The following is a 14,961-nucleotide window of genomic DNA, read 5'->3' on the forward strand; positions in this document are numbered from 1 at the left end:
ACACTTTTTTTTCAATTTAGAACTATGTAGTTGCTCTAATTATTGCTTTCTGGTTATCCTACAAGTTCCTCAATAGGATGTAGAGGTAACTTGGTACAGTATACTCATATTTTTAACAACTACCCACAATTTGTGGTGTAGTTAAAGATCTCTATCATTGAAGAAAAAAAATAGATATGTTTTGGAACTTCTTTGCCCTTTTTATTATTAATTGCAAGTGATGGGATCTCAGGTATTTCTGCCTCTTCTGTATTTGGTATCTGGAAATTCTCATTCTATATTTTGTTGAAGCCTGTACTGCAAAATCAAGCATTATCTATCTAATATGTGAGATAGATGCAGTTGTTCAACAATTTGAATATTCATTAGCACTGTCTAATTTTGGTATTAGAATTATCTTTTCCATAGTTGGCTTACGAACTACAAGTAGAACTTTAATTGCATCGTTTTGGAAGATTTTAATCAATTTGGCTGAGGTTTCATCAACTCCTGCAGCTTTGTTGGCAATACTTTCTAGGATCTGTTTAACTGGATGTTCCAGAATATGTGGCTTTATTCCAATGATCTTTACACATATTATCAATGTTGTGATTTCTTGGTTTCCCTATACAACTGCATCAACTTTTTTGTATATTTTTCCTTCAGAAGATCTGTCTTTTTTGTTTTTTATCATGCTCAGCCAATCTTGCCCATCTAGGTGATCTTCTGTGAATATACATTCCCACAGTATAGTTTATAACCTTATTGTAATGTGTTACTTTTCATCACAGCAAGCTAACAATCCACGAAGTTGTCCTTACAACCCTGATATTCCATGGACTGATCCATCTTAACTTCCATGGCCAGACAAGGTCAGCTAGACACAGTGACCTACTAAGACTTGTATAGTTACAGATGGACGTAATATCTTAATATAAAATAATTTGGTTGAGTTTTTGTTCAAAATGATTTTCATTTGGCAAAATGTTTTCATTAACTAAATCTTCTTACTCTATTTGTAGTGGTGGTCATGTGAAGTTGGAGGAAGATGCAGACCTGGGTTATGTAGAAGATGGGACACCCTGTGGTCCTAATAGAATATGCTGGGATCATAGATGTCTCTCAATGGATACTTTTAACTTCAGTTCCTGTCCCGGAAGTACAGATAGCTTTATTTGCTCAGGACATGGAGTAAGTTTAGTCTTTTTGTCTTGAGATGGGAGAGTTCGAATGTGCAAGAAATATGACTTATTTATTCTTTTTGGATATTTAAAGAAGCCCAGTAATGCACCAGTACATGGATTAAGAATAATGATTCAAGTGCCTTTGAGCTGAGCTCACTTCCTAGTGATTACACCAACTGGTACCCAGTCTATATAGTTTTCTTTGCTCAGTATAGAAGCAATTGTTATGGCCTTTTTCTATGAGCTTTTTTTTTTTACTACCCAATTTAGAATATAACCCTGGGATTATACTTCAATGCTGCAGTAAATCTTTAGCACAAATGAATCTTTCCATCCCTTGTAGACAAGAAATGCCTTTAAAGACATTCCAAAATAAATGGTGTAAACCTGGGAGTCATCTATTAACAATTCAGTTTCAGGCAGTAGTTCTAAAAACGAAAGGGAAGCTTTCAAATGAAGATGTGAAAACGTGCATAATTGTGTTTGCATGCATCACGTTCCTTTGAGAAAGTTTATTTCTGACTGATCAAGAGTGCCTCTTATAGGGAGTGATAATTTCAGCATATTAATTTTTGTATTGCACAGAAGAGACTTGTCAGCGTTCCAAATTATGATCTCTTTCAGCGCTGACATGAAATCATGAAGGACAGAGAAAGACCTGCTTTAATGCTGGGATGAACTTTCACCTAGTTCCTGCCTGTTCATCAGATAGCGTTTCTTGGGAAACAGAGGGAGGGGTGAAATTCCTGTGAAAAGAAAGTGCATGGGACGAAGAGATGGATCTGCATGGTGGCCAATGAGACATTGGGGTTGAAGGACGGAAAGGGAGGGGTTTGGAAGGAGGTGCCAATCTTGGCTGCAACAGAGTTCAGGCATGTCGTTTTTTCTATCCTTAAATAAAAGAGATTCATTAGAGACTTTGCGTTTGAGAATGAAGTTTATTTAAGATAGCAACGAAACCTGACAAGAATAACTTTGCCCCCATAAACACTTTCCCCCCAATATTCTTAAATATGTTATTCAGTACCCCTAGTTTATATTCCCTTCTCTTAAAAAAAATAGCTTGCCGGTTAAACTAATAAGATCATCAGTTTAGAGGTGAATAGTGTTTTTGGTTGAGGCCATTACTTTCAAAATACTTACAATTTTCAACATCTGAGAGCTATAGGAGCCATTACATAGTCATAAGCAGGAATGATTTTTTTTCTGATTTTTTTAAAAAAAATATTTAGCGGAAGCTAAAAAAGTAGATGTTCTGGATTTTTAATATAAAGAAAACTTTATATTAAAGACCAAAGCAAACTCTTGAAAACTTGCCACCTAAATGTAGTGGAGAATCCTGAAGAAACTCTATAGATTCCTGTAATGGGAGTGAAGGCCACATGAGGACTATGAATTAATTTGGTTTAATGGTTAAGGTATCAAGTTAGAACTGGGAGACCTTGAGTTCTAGTCCTGCTTTAGGCATGAAAGCAATTTGGGTGACTTTGGGCTAGTCAATTTACTCTTGTGGGGAAGATAGGAGGAAGACATATTAGATATGTTAGGAAACTTCTTGGATGAGAAGCGAAATGTCTTCAAAGAAAACCAGAAAGTCTAGTTGCCTTTTGAAAAAGCACCTTTGGGACAACCATGACCTGGATGACTTGAGAATCTCCATAGACATTTAAGTATTAGGTATGTTTGCCTCCTTGAATCATTTATAAAACTAATAAAAGTGGATGTAAACAAACAAAATGCATTGTAGCTTATCCATCCATGGTCAACTGATTAAATATGGGAGATTATAATATGTTATTTAAAATTCAGTACTTTAGTTTCTTAGATTCCCAGGAAACATATATTAGGATTTTTCTGTTTTAAATTTGAATTACATCCTTTGTAGGTTTGCAGTAATGAAATGCAGTGTGTCTGTGAGCAGTTATGGACAGGTGTAGATTGCAGCAAGCGTCTCATGAAACCAATTATTGATGGAAGCTTGCACAATTCAGGTGTGTTATATATATTTTGTGGCAATATGACAATTCATGTGAAATGCCTTGTACATGATCTGTACAGAAATAAGGGTACTGATTCTTCATTTAGCATTTTAAGGAAAGAATTCTCTATCAAATTTTAGTCTTGATCAGATATAGTCTCACTTACATTGTTACATATAGAATTAGAAAGAATAACAACCCATAACCATTTTTGATCCTTGCCAGCTTGAATCCTGTGTAGCTCACTGTTCACTTAGGTATCCCAGAATTTCCCCCCCTCAAAATTTTACATTAAAAGAAAAAAAGATTGTGCAATTTTAAGTCGGTTTCTCCAATAGTAATGCATTAAATTCTTGTTTTCGTTTTAATCTAGGTGTCACTAGCACAAATATTATTATTGGTGCTATTGCTGGTACAATTTTAGTGTTGGCTCTTATTATGGGAATAACAGCATGGGGTTACAGGTAAGTAATTTATATATAGAGAAAAAAATGTAAGCTAAGAAATAAGCTAATGGTTGGCAACATTTGTTAATGAAGAGTAAAACACATTGGTTTCTCCAGTTAGAAAAAAATAGTAAGAAAGCAGGAAATGTAATAATTTATTTCTTAATTAGATTTAAAGTTCTAGTTTGTGAATAAATAAAAAAAAACCTTCATTTTCAAATATATATCTATTTTTAAATAGATCCAATGAAGAAAATATTAGTGGAGAATTAAAGAACTGATATGATCTTAATTTTAAAAGTATAGAAATCTGTCTCATTGGATGCAGAGGCATTGTATTTGGATCTAAAATTTTAAATTCTGTATATAATATTAAAACTACTATACAATTTTGAAAATAATGCTGAAAATGTTAAGAAAAAACTCCTTTCTTGATATTACCAACAGAAGCTGATTTACAATAGTTTCAAAAAGGGCACAAAACCCCTTTTATATAATGTGTAACTAACAAAATTTGCTGCAGTGGATTATAGAGACGAAGATGAGGGAAAGTGACAGAATAATTCTATTGACAAATGACTTTCCAGCAAATTATTTGGTCCCAGTGCTTAAGTTTTAAGATCTTAAAAGAAAAAATGGTTGATCCATGTAGAACTGCTAAGCATAGCTAGAACTTTAATTTTCTGAAAGCATCAAAATCATGTCATCTAAAAAATTGAAATATCAGTTGTTGGTAGGGTTTTAGTTGAAGTTCTGCTTTTCCAGAAGTATTTGTTTTGTCACTGTGGACATCAGAATAATTGACTAGTGTTCCAGATTTCTAGAGCTCATAAATAACAGTCATGGTGCACGAATCTTTGGTTTCAATAGGTTTCTTGCATTCAAGGTTTCTGAATTCCACTGAATTCCACGCTAAAGATCTCTTGATAGGTACCAGAGGAGAACTATGATTTCTTTAAATTTAGGAAAAATGAAATTGTATGAGTTCATATTCTTAGTCTTTGGAAATGTTGTTGAATATAAAATTGAGACTCCTTTGAATGCCCTTGTCAAACAGAAAAAATGTGTCTCTTAGTTTTTCATGGCAGCAGCATATTGTTTTTAAACATAATAAAATTAGATTCAAAAATCAAAAATAATTAATATCTACTAGCATTTTCTTTGATATATTGTGAATTTTTGAGCTTGGTTCCTTAGAATTGCTTATAAGAGTGAGATCTGATCTCAAACAACAACTTCCTACATAAATTCTCATCTTGTTCCTGAAGTTCTCATAAATTTCTAAAACAATTTTTTTGGTGTGCACATGATGGGAGAGGGTGGGTGGATTAATGGTGTAAGATACTATCGTATGAAGGAAAATGTAAGATTGCCTCCTTCTTCTCAGAGATTATGGGATCCAAACATTTCTTTAAAACACTAAATAAAGTGAAAGCAAATGCCACGCGATAACTCATTCTTTGTCTCTCTTCCTTTCTCTTGTAAGAAACTATCGAAGACAGAGGTATGTGCAAATAAAGTATGACCATATTGATTCAGAATGCTTGAAATAAAAACCCCTGTTTCTTACGTATTAGGGGGTATGGATACTTAGAGACATTTGTGTGAATCAAAGTGCCACATATCACCTTTATGTTCCACTGAAAGTCCTGTTTATTTGTGGACTTGTCACCAACAAATAACCTAATTTAATTGGTCTCTTTTAAAATTTTTAGTACTTCCTTCCCTTGGATTTATATTTTTTATTATAATTTTTGTTCCTTAGCAATCAAAATGCTGAACATTTATCCCTAGACAGCCATCCACAAAAGTATAATATCTTAAACTTGCTAATTGTCAAGGTGCCACTAGACATTGTAGATACAGTAGATTAATAAAGACAATTTTTCCTCAAAACCAGAGCCAGTTAACTGATATCAGTAGTTATTGACTTCTCAAACACTTTAGATTATTAGGACTTCTAAAGAGTTTCCTGTTGAATATATGAATTTGCCTTTACTAGTTTTTATAATTTTTTAGATTTATTTATTTATTTATTTATTTTTCAGATTTCTATACCGCCCTTCTCCTTTCGGACTCAGGGCGGTGAACAGCCAAAGTAAAACATTTGTACACAAAAGTTAAAATAGATTTAAAATAATTAAATAAAGTTTGGCCCATAATTTAAAATATTTCAATTCAAAACCAATTTCAAATTTTAAAAACCCACCATAAAATCAGGACAGCCCGGCTAACTGAAAAAAATAGATTTTAAGGGCCCGACAATGGAGTCAATTCAGATAGTTATATATGATTTCACTTCCAGCTGGTATCCATCATGTTTTTTTTAAATCATGGCTTTTTTTTTTTTAAGTCAGAGACATGTAGAATAAGGATCAGATATACTATCTTGAGTCTGATCTGATTTCATGTCTCTACTCAGTGTAACTTCTGAAGTTGCATATTGCAGGCATTCTTCCATTCACTCTGGAATGTTGTCGGCAAAAGAATGCTTTTATATAGAGAAACAAATGTTTATTTAAGAAATGAATACAATTTAAAATATGATACTGAGCGAAAACTAATTTTGTGTTCACTATAACCAATAAGACTGCAAAAATATAGGGGCAAAAAACCCAATGAGTTTGTCAAGCTATTGCTATGAAAATTGCACCATTTCAACCTGTTTTCAGTCCAATAAAGTTCTAAACATCATTTTTGGTTTAGCATTAAACTGAGTATCCCTCAGGAAACTACCTCAAATGCAATTGGCTTTATTACTATTTATTGTATAGTTTAAAATGCTGTATCACCTCTTTCTGAAATAACATCATTTAACTGTTTTTTGACTGCATGGAAAACTCAAATACGTTTCATTGCAATTTCTGTAGTGTATTTTAATTTTTTTTTTTAAAAAAAATCCTCAGTGTTCAAATGAATGTCATGGACAGAAGTCTGGAATATATTTTATTTATATAGCTATGCATTTTTACAAACAAACAATCCTAGTGGTTCTGTTGCTAAGGAGATAGGAAGAGTATTCTTTGTTGCATTTTTTTTTTAAAAAGGTGCAAGTGATCTTTTTGGTTTTGAGGACTGGAAGCATAGAAAGATCTCTTGTCATAGCCAGATACTTATAGATAACATCCATACAAGATTAAGAAATAGCAAAACTTTTTAAACAGTTTATATCGATTATCCAGGAAACTGAAGGGAAACAAAGATGTCTGCAGTCATTAAATGGGAAAGAAGCAGGAAAATACATGTTTTAGCAGGATTCATTACTCCATTTCTAGGGAAATCTAACTTAATTTCATAAAATTGTCTCCTTTAAATATAAAGAAGCTTAACCCATTTCATTGGTGCATATTACACATAAACATTTTAGAAACTGCAAGATTAAACAATTATGTATTTTAGAAATACATTTTTGTACTATAGAATATATGCCTATTTTCCTCTATCACCTGTCTTATTTGTGTGATTGTGAGATAAAATAATTTAACCGCTTGCTAACTCTTTTTTCTTGACTGGAGAGAGAGATAGTGAGTAAGTCAATGTATTTTCAGCCTATGCATGTATTCTGTTGTTACTGACTTCAAAATGTTTATTATGCTTTAGACAAATTCCTCAGGGAGATTATGTTAAAAAGCCTGGTGAGGCCGACTCCTTTTATAGCGACATGCCACCTGGAGTCAGCACAAACTCTGCATCTAGTTCTAAGAAGAGGTCTGCTTTTCTGTCGCATTTTCAGATTTCTACCTGTTCCATCACACATTATTCCATTAGTCAGAACCTTTCATTGTTTTGCAGCAGGTTTGATTCCTTCTTTCCTTCCTTCTTTTTGTGGGCTGTGTTGAAATTCCTCCATCTCTGATTACTGACTCTTGCACCACAAATATTGATGAAAGTAAGCTTCAAGGAAATTTTAGGTTGTGAGATTATTTCTGATCCTACTTAAAAACAAAACAAAGCAAAACAAAAGCCACGGGAATGCTCAACCTAACTGGGTTTTTTTTCAAGCTCTAAAATGTATGTCTTTCAGGCTGAATTTGTCTTCCATTGATAACACAGACACATCTAACACTAATTCTCTAATTAGTCTAATGTCTAATACTAATGCCATCTTCATTTTCTGCTTGGAAGTAGCTTATTTCCACTTGTTAACATGTGTTCAGTGGTAATTACCCTGTTTTCATTTTTGTATTCAAACAACACTTGAAAAGATAGAATGGAACTTGGCATGGGATATTGTAATATTTGCATCCTGCACTGTAGATTCTCAATGAGTAAGTGGATTTTCCAGGAAACTTTCCAATTCTGTGATACCATGAAAACATTAAAGCCAATGAAACACCAAAATTGGCTTTATTTTATAGCTTGTTCAAGTAACCAAAGATGGAGGATTTTTTTTACCCATACTTTTAACAATTGTAATAGATGAACAAAATGTAAGAATATACATGTTGTATGTTATCACCACTTTGCTGTTTTTTGTTCTTATCTTACCTGGCATTTCCAGTTTACATTTCACATCTTTACCAATCATGTATGTTTAGAGCAAATCATTTGGTTGGCTTATAAGATATATGCACAATAATGTTGCATGAAGTAGAATGCTACTTATAATCAGCTGTCCTGTAAAAAGATGGTTCTGTTACAGATCAGGTCACAGAGATATTCATAAATCTTTGATTCTGCTAAAATAAATTTAATATTCAGCCGATTATCTCCTCTTGCAATATTTAAGCAGTGAATGATCAAAAAATGCCTTGGCTTCTTCTGTGAAAGGGAGACTAAAGGCAGCAACTTCAAATTTTATTCTAGATCCAGAGTGTTAGGCTTAACTAGAAGCTGGATATCGCTCTATTTACTGAAAAAGATATATTCATTATTTCAAATTATAAATTTATCTCTATTTAATAATAATAAGCAGATAAAGTCATTTTGATATTGCTCCATTTACTGAAAAAGATATATTCATTATTTCAAATTATAAATTTATCTCTATTTAATAATAATAAGCAGATAAAGTCATTTTGATATCTTCCTTTTTCATCATTTTTAGTAGCAAGAATGATCCAAGTGTTTTAATGCTTTATAAATGACCAACCACCATTAGAGCAGCATAATAATAAACAGACATCAGTTACAATATATGAATGTAACTTTATTAAAAAAGAAAGAGACATAACCGATTCAGATAATTATTTTGGTGGTTATTCAAATGGGAAACTGAAATGGAGGAAGAAAGATTTTTGTTATTTGAAAATGTTACAATAGTCTCAAATTCCTATTTTCCTGGGAATATTAGTCTGAAGTACCTGGAGGACAGATCGGTGAAAAGCTGTAGTAAAGAACACATTATAGTGCTAAAGTAATCGTGTAATTAAGATGTTTTCCTTTATTAAACTTCAGTAAGATCTTTCTGATGGATGCCTATTTGAAAAATAATTCTAAATCAGTCCTGAATTGTTTGACAAAATTGACTGATGTTAAATATTTTCTGAGAACCATATTTGAACAATGTGGAGTGTTCCATTCCTGAATGTCTCTAGAAAATAAATTGAGAAATCTTTGGAATATCTTTTTCCTAAGATTTTTTTAACAACTTTTGCAGGGGTCCAACGTTTTGTTCTTCCTATGAATTGTTGACTGACTTTTAAAATGGGCATTGCTTAAATATTACATAGTTATTATGTGTTTTCTACTACTTATTTCCAGTAATTCCTTTTTCAGTTGTTAGTTCTTAAGAAACATTATATGTTTTTTAAAGTCTGCATCTTCTGAAACATATAACAGCTGAGCTTTTACTTAGAAATCAGAATATTAATACTTTTCAACAAGGGTTAGTTTCAGCCTTCTCTAGTTATTCCTGAATTTCTGCCTGCTGGTTGTGCTGGCAGAAATTCTAGGAATAGTAGTTGAGATACATCTGGGGACCAGTCGGCTAAAGAAGGCTGGCTTGATTGTTGTTTCTGATAACACTTGGTATGCGATCCTCCTATATTTTACATTTTGGAATGTGAGAAACCAGTGTTTATAGAACAACAAAACTCATATGTAATCCTGAAAATTTATATGCAAGAATCCATTTCAGCTTTCTAATAAGAATTCTCTGACCATTGCCTATAGGTTTCTATGTCACAGAAAATGAAGAAGCAGAGTATCTAAAAAAGAATGGATGCACCCAATTTACTTTACTCTCTGAGTCTTCTTATTGCTTACTTTGGCCCTCAACATATTATTCTGTACAAATATTATCCAGAAGTTTTTATATTCTGCAGAGTAAACAAAGCTTAGAATAGCTTTTGATGCCCTGTTGCCTCCTAGATATGTTGGGTGTGCTTGAGATGAAAGAAAAACTACAGGACATGGGAAATCTAACCTACATTGCTAATTAATTTTGGTACATGTTTGAGGATATTGAGGAAGCTTTAAGTTTCCTCAGCCTAATATGTAATTTAATAATAGGATTATTGAAATAACAACATGCCAAAACCAACCATTGCGTATGGATTTTGCTCTTTATCCTAGGTCAAACGGCTTATCTCATTCATGGAGTGAAAGAATCCAAGATGCAAAGAATCTTTCAGACATCTGTCAAAATGGGAGACCAAGGAGTAATTCATGGCAAGGTGGGAAACACTCTTGCTTAGCAGGACAGATTTCAATGAGTCATGATTATCTAAAGAAGTTAGATTGTTTCTTAGATGGATTAGAGCATAACAGAATTTTAAAAATTTGATGTTTGGCTTCTCTTTTTTCTCTTTTATCAAGGATTTGGCTAGATTCTAAACTGACCCTAAGACAAAGCATAGTTTGATTTAAATGGGTATGCCCTGAATCTAAATACATTGTGTATGTATCTTTAGGACTGCTGAATGCCTGAATTCCAAAATTATAATTTACTATTATCTTTTTTTACTATTATGTTTTGATCTCTTTCAGGTAATATAGGAGGCAACAGAAAGAAAGTCAAAGGCAAAAGATTTAGGCCACGGTCTAATTCAACTGAGTAAGTTTGGCCTTTTAGTTGAAAAAGGAAAACAGAAAAGCTCTCAAACTACATTTTGTTTCCATTCCTTCTTTTAAATATTTGATATGGACCCTTAATAGTTACTTATGTTTTCAATAAAAGTACCTGCTGGTAAACAGCATTTTGTGTTTTAAAGTAGGAAATCAGAGTTTTAGTTAAGGGAGAAGACGTTCCCCCTGCCATTTTCCTTTTGAAATACTTTTGTTATTTGTCTCCTTATTTCCCTTATTTCTTGTCATCTCATCTTTGGGGGAAATAAACTTATTTTAGAAATAAGAAAATCTGAGTGGAGAAAAATTATTTAGCAGCTCCTGGAGATCTCTTTGCAAAAATCAGCCTGTGGGATTCCCAAGACATTATCAGGTAAATAGCTATCAAATAGTGGGCTATAGGAATCCAATTTGTTATTTTGGGGTATTTTTCCTGCAAAAAGGAACAACAGATGATCGATCAATTGACATTTACCATATTGATTACCCATTTAATCTTGTTCTATAATGCTGAATCCCTAGACACATTCTCCTAGGTTGCTTCATCATTCTGAATAATGGCAAACAGTATTTTAATATTCTGCGATCAAAGTTGGTTCTTGATTGATTTAGTGCAAATAACTATTCAGTACTGTCATGTAATAGGAAAAAAAGTTAGTCAGGAATCATAGTTCAAAATTTCTCCATAATGTTTCCAAATAATTATTTGATAACATTATAGTGACTTTTTTTTTGTAAAGAAATAAAGTATATTGGGGCAGGGTAATCTATTAAAATCACATTGGGAATCATTTCATATTGTGAATTTCTTTTGTGATGTTTCTTGAAATATTTTAAGAAATCTGCAAGCTGCTTATACTTTGTTTCTGGAACCATTTCTGTCCTGTCTGTCATTTTCTCCCATTAGTTATACAGTTTAATACATTATTTAGAATAATACAAGACAACCATTTCAGTGAATGTTATTGATTGTGCAGAGAAGCTTTTCTTGTAAAAATAACCCAAATGTTTCATCTCAAAGACAATAGTAGGGGAGATAATGTTTCACTCTATAAGATTTTTTAAAAAATCACTTGTTTTGAGTTCCACTTATCAGAAGTGGACTGCAAAAATGTAGACAACCAACTGAAAATGTCAAGGAGATATTGAACATTCATTATAATTTTTTACTGTCTGGATTTTTGGAATCCAGATCTGGTAGCCATAGTTTGGGCAAATCTAAGATGTAAATACCAGTACCAAACTAGGCAATTCATATATTGTGTGGAAGGATTCAATTGCAGTACTTTAAATAATTTAATCTAGGTATAAATGACTAAATGTTGCTGTAAATAAGCCAACATCAAAGCTGTTGTCACTGGATTGAAAGGTACAACAAGTCATCCATTCCTCTGAGAAATAAATTCCATAACCTCTGGCCATTCTTTGCAGATGCATATGAACTGTTCCCCACTATTTTGTTAAAACTATTTTGGTGGTTTTATTTTAAGACAATGGTTCTTTGTTAAAGCAGTGGATGACTTTGGATATTATGCTAAATCAAAGATTGGGCAGAACTTTTCCCTGCCTTAAACATTTTCTTCTAGATGTAAGAGTTTAATAATTTTCATTTCTAGTTTCAACAAACCATAGTGTGCAGTTGCCATATTCAGAGCAAACTGTAGTTTAAGAGTAATCACATTTTCAAGAGTAATCACATAATCAAGAGTAATCACATTTTCTTCAGCTTAGGATACTCAACTGGTAATTGAACATGGATGAGAATGCTTCCAGATTCCTCTTTAGAATTATAGCAGTGGAGGAAATGGGCAGCATGAAAGTAGGGGAAGCAGCCCATTTTTACACAGTAAAAATGCCTTACAATATGATTGACTGCAGTTAGTGAAAATACCATCAGATCTCTCTTTAGCTTTTATGAAGTGGCTGTAGGAACAGAAATATATTGCCTTGATGACTGCAAAGGCCAAAGTTATAAAGCAACCATTTTTCTTGAATCAATACACCATTTCTTGGTGTATTAGTGAAATGGAAGATCATTTCTGGCTGGGAAAAACAATTTCTGCAGTAGTTTTTCCTTTGTTGGTTAAATGTTGACCCTAGTAAAATATATTTCATTCCAATGCCTGCAAAAATAAATGGATGGTCATATAGATTGTTCAAATATGAAAACCAGAACATTTATAATTGCATAAAAGCATGTGTTAAAGCATGTCCCAAGTATTCATACTGGCTGTCTGTTAATTTAAACTAACTTTACCATTAGATGTGCATCTTCCTCATTGTTATAAACTATATAGACTTTGGCTTAGATTTTCTTCTATTATATATTGTGTTTTTGCAGCAGGGTATCCCATGCTTCTGAGCCTGGGCTTTCCCACACCAATCAAATCCCACCCCAAGGCATAAGCCAGGGGGATTCTCACCACTCCCAAACAGGGAATCGGAATCACAGGTCAGTTTCAACTGCCTTTCTAGTTTGGCAGCCACTTTTACCCAAAGTTCCTTTTCCAAAATTTTACTGTGATGAAGAATTTTGATTGCTTGGATTTTGATCAGCTTCTGCTGATGGCAGTGCTAGCTAAGCCCTGTTCCTTGCTGGCCTGATATATAATTTTCCCTCTCCTACATGATTGTAAAGTCTAGGGTCCTTGCATTATTGCATGTTGTGCTCAAGCCAATTAAAGCCATTGATTTAGTTTAAGGCATTTCACGCAAAGTTTTACCATCTGATCAGACAGGTTATTTTAGATCACTGTTTTTCAACCTCAGCAAATTTAAGATGGGTCGACCTTAACTCCTAGAATTCCTCAGCTTACATGGTTCCTGGGGAATTCTGGGAGCTGAAGTTCACCCATCTTAAGGTTGCTGAGGTTGAGGAACATTGCTCTGTATCAATGATGACTGATGCACAGTTACCCCAGAGATGAATTTTTAACCTGTTCTAATTCTGCAAACTGGCTTGATATTAAATTATAAGTGCAGGTTGATCATTAGGATTAGAAAAGTTAAATGGTTGTGTACGAACATGCCTCATAACTCTATTGTTTAAATGGCTGCATGTTTTGTTGCCATGCTAACTTTATCTTTTTGCGTTACAAAATCCAGATAAGGAGTGCTTCATGTTTATCAAATAAATCTTTCCAATAAAATGTATAGATTGAAGGTTGGGCGTTTGTTTTTGCATCTTGCCGCAGCAGTGGCAAGAATTAGCACAGAGTGTCCTGCTGGGTGTGCCTTTCCTTTCCTAGCAAATTGCCCTGCGGTTATACTTTTAACTTGTACTTTTTAATTAGCAACTGAGCTGGAAAACATCAAGCACTTCTTTTTATTTTAAAGCTATTGTTAATTAGATGCAGTCATGGCTGATAGAAAATTGATGCTATGTTTGTGCTTACGCGATGGGAGTGGGAAGGAATGTTGCAGTTTGGACAGCTATTATCCTAATAATATTGGAGCGATGGATTTAACAAACTAAGCTAGTCTGGGTTTGATTTATTTTAAGAATGCAAGCTCTACTAAACTCAACAAAAACGGTGGCAGGTTTATTTTTTATTATTTATTTATTAAATTTTTATGCCACCTGTTTCCCCAATATGGTGACACTTACCAAGGGTTTTAAAATATGGCCATCTAAAGGGATAGGAGAATGGTGAGAATGACATGAATCTATGTTGAAATAAGCACCTTGTCCCTGTTAGTTCTAAATTTCAACTCACATGAGTTTCAGTATCACAGTAAAGAGCAAGAAACCATGAGATTTCTAATCCAAGGTACTTAAAGAACATTAAATTGCCCTTTTCTGTGCTAAATTATGAAATGCTCCCGTATAATTAGTTACACTGAACATTGAAAAAGCAATTAGTCCTAAGTGGATGTTTTAACTTTCAAATGTGTTGCATATGGTAGTGATCAGCAGCATATTTTGTCTACATGCAATTTGTGCAACAATTGGCTAGCTTTTTCATGCCTGTACAGCAGAGACCATGTTTTACCTCTTATGTAGGGGTAGCTTGTATACAGAAGAAGACTGTTCCAAATGAATAATTCTACTGCTTTCAGAAGGATTCATTTGAGAAATCAGTGAACATAAAATTATAGTCTATCTAAATTATTGTATTGTTATTTAGTATCTTTTTGGGATACTAAGATATATGCCCTGACTTAGTAGTCTAAAACATGGACTCCAAATTTATGATGTGTTAATTAAATGGCTAGCAACAATTAGTAGCATATGTAGCAGTACTGATTACCAGAAGGGAATCAGCTATTTTCTTAAACTTTTCCATATATTTTTCTTCAGTGACATAGAAAAAATAAAATATTTGGAGTGTCTAGTTATGTAGACTATTGTTCGAGAACAGCTGT

At 33.2% G+C, this 14,961-nt stretch overlaps 1 protein-coding gene across 6 annotated transcripts in view; it reads left to right on the plus strand.

Annotated features, from left to right (window-relative positions):
• Positions 1–14,961, plus strand: part of ADAM22 (ADAM metallopeptidase domain 22) — a 146,225-nt gene that overhangs the window by 116,542 nt on the left and 14,722 nt on the right. Inside the window, exons 23-30 of one of the 6 annotated variants that reach the window (XM_034402340.3) lie at positions 1,002–1,170; positions 3,049–3,154; positions 3,516–3,606; positions 5,075–5,092; positions 7,189–7,296; positions 10,105–10,205; positions 10,519–10,585; positions 12,938–13,048. In XM_034402340.3, the coding sequence (XP_034258231.1) occupies positions 1,002–1,170; positions 3,049–3,154; positions 3,516–3,606; positions 5,075–5,092; positions 7,189–7,296; positions 10,105–10,205; positions 10,519–10,585; positions 12,938–13,048 (771 nt within the window). Of the gene's footprint in view, positions 1–1,001; positions 1,171–3,048; positions 3,155–3,515; positions 3,607–5,074; positions 5,093–7,188; positions 7,384–10,104; positions 10,206–10,518; positions 10,888–12,937; positions 13,049–14,961 lie in introns of those variants that run through there. The other 5 variants (XM_034402341.3, XM_034402345.3, XM_087892856.1 and 2 more) reach the window with 5 other exon arrangements.

Source organism: Pantherophis guttatus, chromosome 4 (genome assembly GCF_059756535.1).
Source record: "Pantherophis guttatus breed Tessera chromosome 4, ASM5975653v1, whole genome shotgun sequence".
NCBI lineage: Eukaryota > Metazoa > Chordata > Lepidosauria > Squamata > Colubridae > Pantherophis > Pantherophis guttatus.